The 6,485-nt window shown below is 38.0% G+C and overlaps 1 protein-coding gene across 2 annotated transcripts in view; it reads left to right on the top strand.

The window, feature by feature from the left end:
- The window catches only part of LOC102304999 (MAM domain-containing glycosylphosphatidylinositol anchor protein 1), a 201,407-nt gene that overhangs the window by 131,715 nt on the left and 63,207 nt on the right, over positions 1-6,485 (top strand). For both annotated transcript variants that reach the window (XM_005934576.3, XM_014337546.2), the window contains exons 9-11: positions 156-455; positions 5,774-6,040; positions 6,205-6,353. In XM_005934576.3, the coding sequence (XP_005934638.1) occupies positions 156-455; positions 5,774-6,040; positions 6,205-6,353 (716 nt within the window). The remainder of the gene's footprint in view (positions 1-155; positions 456-5,773; positions 6,041-6,204; positions 6,354-6,485) is intronic.

Below are 6,485 nucleotides of genomic sequence, written 5' to 3'. Positions count from 1 at the left end.
TTAAATTTATTTATTTATTTATTTATTTATAGTACTGTTATAGCAATTTCTAAACTTCTAAACAAGCATTATTATATGATCAGATTATATGGAAATGACAAAAATTAAATTCACACTTTGTCTTACTTGCATTTTATGTCTTTGCTTTCTCCCAGTCTCTCCTCCAGTGCTGACTGTTCCACCCGGACGTCAGGCTGTAAGTGTGCGAGAGGGAGGTAATGCCGAACTGGTGTGCTTAGTCGTAGATGGCAAACCACGTCCTCCTATACTGTGGTCACGGACAGAAAAGGACTTGCTAATGCCCTCGGGGAAGCCCACAGTGGAGACGCCTGATGGTCGCTTGAGGCTAAAGAACGTTAGCCGGGACATGATGGGGGCATACAGGTGCCAGACTGCTCCATACAATGGGCTTAACATTAAACGCAGAGAGGCACAGGTTCAACTCAATGTGCAGTGTAAGTATGGATCAGCGTACTTTCAGTTCAACATCCAAAATCCTTTGGCTTAAGCTGAATACAGGTCTCTCAGATTAAGAACATATCCTGGTGTCAGTAAGTCTAGGTTAGTGTAAACTCTTTTCAAATACTTTTTTGGGTGCAGCTTGTGTACTATTAGGAAAATGCACATTAATACATGATAACACCAGCAAAAAAATTAATGATTCTGAAGGCATCACAGAAGCTAGGAAGGAAACTGGCTGTTTAACTTCAGAGTGCAAGGTGCCTAACCTATTGCATCTCACACATTTTACATTTTCTGCAATTAATCGATCAAATTTTTCAGTTACAATCAAGGAAATAATTTCATAATCCATTTATAAATTTATAAATTTGCTTACTTACAAAGAATTGAACAGTCTTTAACTTTTAGTAGAAGGTTGAATTGAATGGAAAGAGAGAGTATTATTCTATGCTTGACTGTGGGGATGGTCTTATTTGGGTCATATTCAGCATTTGGTTTCCTACCACCAATGTGGCAATTTGATATTAAAGAGCTTGATTTTGTTGTCATCTGACCGCAAGCTTCTCCTGTTAGTTAGATGTTCACTAGCAAACTTGAGCAGGGGGCTACTACAGGATTGAAATCCTTTGGATCATTGACAAGCTCCTTCTGTGTATATATTTCTTGGGTTTCTGAATAATCACACCAGTAGTTGTCATCCTCCCACCAAGGTTCTTGCTGATGTTTTTGTAGCTCATTCCAGCTTTGTCAGGGTCTACAATCTTGTTCTTTGACAGCTTTTTGGTCTTGTCCATTTTGGTGGAGAGGTTGGAACGGAAGAAATGAATTAACTGGACAGGTGCATGCTAATTTCTGGACTTTAGGTTAATATTGTCTCTCTGTCCATTAAAATGAACATACGGCAAAAATGAATGACCTTTTATTTCTTTGTAAGTGGGCTAACTCAAAATTTTAGCAGAGGATCAAAGTATTGTGATCCCTTATAAGGGAGCATGTAGCGACTAAAGAGGGGAGAAAAACATGCTTACTAATGGGCAGCGAGTGGAAACACGTAGAGAAAAAATCATTTTGACAACTTTCCAACAGAGACCTGTTTCTGTAAATTAAAGAACATATCCTGGTTTTTTAAAAAAAAATTATTTAACTTTTCCATTAAATTTAAATAATCACTTTTCTTTCTCTCACCCTCAGTGAAGTCATAACAGTTATACTTCACTAACAACTATGGACCCTATCAGCAGATAAGAAATTGTAAAAGGTGGAACAGAAAGCAAATGAGGACATACCTCTATTGCTCAGAGGCAGCTTTCACTAAACCTACTGCTTTGTGAACATTCGACTGAGGTCTGTCATTATAAAACTCCCAGAGGATCTACTTTGAGAGAGGAGAGGATGTGTCTTAGTAACGTAACGCATCATTTTGATACCTTTTTCCTTCCCATGAGGTTATCTTCTTATACTTACTTTTACCATCCTGGAACTTTGACAGCCCTTATCAGTGCTAAGTCATGGAATGTGTGAGTACTACACATCAGCCTGCATATGTATAAAACTGAGCAAGCCTTTTGCAAAACTTTCAGCCCTTTAAAAGAATATCTCTTCTTCCTTCAACTACTTGAATAAAAACATAACTTTTATTTCTCATTTATGTTAATGTTGTAAGAGTTAGACACTGTGGAATTGTAGATATAGTATATATAGCTTCTATATAAATATAGGTATATTAGGTATATACTAAAGAAACTGAGTATATTTTAACCAGTTGACTTAGACAGTTGTTTTAAGTTGATACATAGATATTTTTTTTGCATGGTAGTCAATCTGTGAAGTCAGTTTTGAGGTAAACAGTCATTGATAAATTGTATATGTATTTTTTTTGTTGTCAAGGAACATTGAAACATTGTAACACTGAAAGTAAATTGTTTATTTCCATGGCTTCATTCATAGATTTAAAAAAACTCTCACTGTTTATTGTGCTAAAAAAGTCAAAGGCTTTTTCTTTTATCTCTCCTAAAAACTGTATATTTATCAGGAAGTAAAGAACCAATTTCCCACCTATTTACTGACCTACCTGATAAATACAAGCCCAAATTAGAGCCCTCTCCTCTCCTCCCCTCTTCTCTGCAAGGCGGATTTACAGGGCTTACTAATGCAGGCAGGGTGCAAGGGCGACACTCTGTGAGCTCTGCTGTCTGCACTGGCCAACTCTGATTAATGGACCAGGTGGCCACCGCACTATGGACAGCGAAAGAAACGGAGCAACGAGACAGCTACATGAGCAGGAATAGGAGTGAGCATAACGGGGTTAAGAGAGAGCTTGAAACAGGAAAGCATGGATGGTGATGGGGGGAAGGGGGAAGAGAGGATGAGAAGGTGCTAACAAAGCGAGGGACTGGTTGGCAAATAGAGAAACAAGAACATATTTCAGTGCAGCCAATCAAATTGTGGAAAATAAATTTCCCACTTTTATTCAGCTGCGCCTTTGTCCCCTGACTTAATTTGTTTATTTTATCACGTTTCTTTGCTTTATTCTGTTTACCACTGTTGATTGATGTGAGGGAAGGATGGCATCATTTTTTAAGGCCGATGTAATTAAGTGGATAGGCAGATGCTCGCCACTGTTTCCACTCTTGCCTCTCCCACTCCCACTTTTGCCTTGTATCACTTCTATACTTGCCCAGTGTTCCTTTTTTCCCTCCTGGAGAGGTGGCTGTTCTTCCTCATTGCCATTCTCATCATCATCAATCAGTTAACTGCTGGCCATGAGAGAAGACCTCTCTCTGTCTTGTCATTCTCTTTCTGCATCCTGCATTCTCTCATTCACTCCCCACCTCCCATACTCAATCACTGACTTCTCTCACTTTCACACTGCACGTTCCCTATCATTTGTCTTCCTCTTTGTCTTCTTCTTTAAGAGCGATCCTTTCTTCTCTCATTCCTCCTTACCCCTCATGCATGCCACCTTCCTCTCTCAGTCTCATGTAAATTGATTTTCTCTTTGTGCACTGTAAATGTTTGGCTTGGTCAGTGTTGCATTCCCGGATGAATTCATTTCGCATTCAATAAGATGGATAGCGATGGTGTGTTTACATGGATTATAGTCTTTTGACTATGAAACATTGCAACAGTGTGCTATGAGTCCTGAATGAGAAGCAAATAAATGCAAAAGCAATGCTCTGGAGAATTTTGGGGGGGGAAAGTTTAATTAGAAAGTAAAATAACCACAAAAAGTGGAATCTACTTGAGCAGTTGTTGAAATGAATATATTAGATGAGAAAGAGAACTGTGCTAGCTTAATGATTTCTAAATTGATTACATACCAACGTATAACTCACCTCTGTTTTCCTCCTTGCTTCTATTGCCATTCCTCCACGTTTTGCCTTTTTTCTTTATCCTTCTTATCTATTTCCAAAGTCAGCAATCAGTATGCATATGTGCTGTAAGTGGGAGCAGGGTGTGTGACCATACACTAATCAATCCACTAGGATTACAGTATGACCTTTGACCACTTACACATTCCTCAGCGTCGCACATCATCACATAGCTGTGGGTGTAGGGAGTAGCTAAACATTAGTTTTGAGAGATCAGAGAGGCAGTAATTGTAACAGAGTACACAACACTCAGTTAGCATTTGTGGGAAGAACTTTGGATACATGCTGGGAATCTAGACTATAAGCCAAAAGACAACCTAGTGGCTGAGACGTTAAATGCTTTGGTGGTTTGCGATCTTTTTAGCATTCAGGTGCTTACTCACATTTCTTTGACTGGAGTGCTGGCATAGAATGGTAAACTGATTTCAAACAAGAATTTGGTTTGGCTGTGTATACCCGTCCGTAGCAAAATAAACAACAGCAACAAGAAAAAAAAATATTATTGAAAGTTTTAGTCATAGTGAATTTAAATGTATTTTCTTCAGTTTTTTAGCTTTCAAGAATATGTATTAAATGGATAATGTGTTCAGGCAGGTTATAGCTCTCAGCTTATCTATTCTGGTTTCTGATGTGTAAAATGCAGAAGCTGCTGAATCCTTAAACTTAAATTACGTTAGTCTTTAAAAAGGTGTAACATCTGTGTGTAAATAAAACATTACTTGTCTAGCATCTTTCTTTCAATTGAGTGCAACTCAGCGTAATCAATTAGTAATAGACATATATTATTAATTTAATTAGTAACACTATTAACATTGACTTTATAAGACAGAAAAAGAAGAGAGTTTTTAACCATTATTTTTAATCTCTATATATAGCTATACTGTAGAGGCAGGTTTAGGTTTCTGTTTAATCATATCAACACCTCCATTGTCAGCCAACCGGAGATTTTGATATTGTATAAAGCACAATAACAGGATCTCTGTTTCTCTTTCCCTCCCTGCTCCTTGCTTTACATTATCTTACCGTCTTTTTCTTCCCTCCATACTGCAGCTCATTCTGTCTGTCTAAATTACAGGCATAACATAGATTAGACTATAATTACACATCTGTGTCTGATAAACTTGATTCATAAGGGGCGCTAGTCATGCTGTATCACCTCTGGGCCTTAACACCAGATCTCATCAACGTTAGTACTGCAGTACCACCATTAGCATCTTGTCTATTATCTACATGATTAGCCAGGGGTGAACTAGCTGGCTGGTGATTTGTGGCACAGTAATTTGGCTGTGTTGTGTCTTGGCTGACCCCAGGGCAGCAGTGGCTGGTCAATCATTAACCACAAAGGCACACATCACTGTTGACAGGTTAATTACAACTGGTTAGGATAGGTTAGAATCAGGGATGAGAGTGTGGCTCGAAACGCCTGATCCCTTGTGGCAATAACAGTTGTTTTGTGTTGGATGATTTGTAACAACACATTTTTTATAATGGTTTAAGAAAATCCACTTTGCAAAGAACATAAAGAAGTGAGACATGGATGACACTGTCTTTGCAGTCCATTTGGTACTACATGTCTAAAACGAGTTTCTGAGATTAAAATGTGGGGTTTTTTTTAAATGTCTGTTTCAGTTTATCTTCATTCCCTTATGATGAAAACAATATTTAACATTAGAAACCAGCTAGACCAAACTAATTTTCAAATGTTTATCTGCATTCATAATCACAAATTAAGTTACTGCACAGTTACTGAATAGAAGTAAGAGAGAATAAAATAAGGATTCAGCTCTACAATAAAGTACTTGTTCAAAAACCTAATAATGAGTATTAGACTTGCAATAACAGTGGCAAGGCTGTTTAAAAAATGCTACTGCTGCACTTGCATAAAAACAGAGTATAATATTCACTCTATTATTAAAACACAAGTGTTTATTTTTCTGCAGACCCTCCCATTCTGGACCCAGTCTTTCAAGATGTCCGTTCCAGGAACTATCAAATGGTAACCCTGAGATGTACAATCCTACGATCAAACCCTCCTCGCCTAACAGACATCCGCTGGTTCCGTAATGGTGACTTCATCCGTATGCCAATGCCAGACCTGAAGGAGACACCGGAGCTGAAGTTCAAACTGGAACCCACCAACAATGGCTCTTACGAGTGCCGAGTGAGCAATACTGAGGGAACATCAGCATGCACATTTAATGTCTCTGGTGAGTGTGCCATTAATGGAAAAAAAGTCATAATCCTCTTATTATCAGTTTTATATTCCTGTACTCATGCACCCTTACCTCCATATAAAGATTTATTTTTCCTTCTGTGTCATTCAGTAATTTTTATAAAACATTGTTGCTCTATATCGCTCTCTGTCATACAGCACAACCATACAATGCTGAGTTTTACTTTGATACACCCAACCCTGTCCGGATTCTGAAAGGAAACAACTATTCCTACAATTTGCAGTGGACACAAAAAGATCCTGATGCCACAGATCGCATCATAGGATACTGGATTAATGTTCGAAAGGTAAAGTTCTCCCATATTTAATCCATCTATATATTAGAGCTGGGCGATATAAGATTTTTTCATATCACGATATGTTTTTTTCATTTCAGGCGATAACGATATCTATCACGATATAAGCCAAATAACTATATT

This window comes from Haplochromis burtoni, unplaced genomic scaffold (genome assembly GCF_018398535.1).
Source record: "Haplochromis burtoni strain Fernald_Lab_line unplaced genomic scaffold, NCSU_Asbu1 Contig_187, whole genome shotgun sequence".
Lineage (NCBI taxonomy): Eukaryota > Metazoa > Chordata > Actinopteri > Cichliformes > Cichlidae > Haplochromis > Haplochromis burtoni.
Note: the sequence above shows the minus strand (reverse complement) of the source record. Positions and strands in the feature narration are given on the sequence as shown.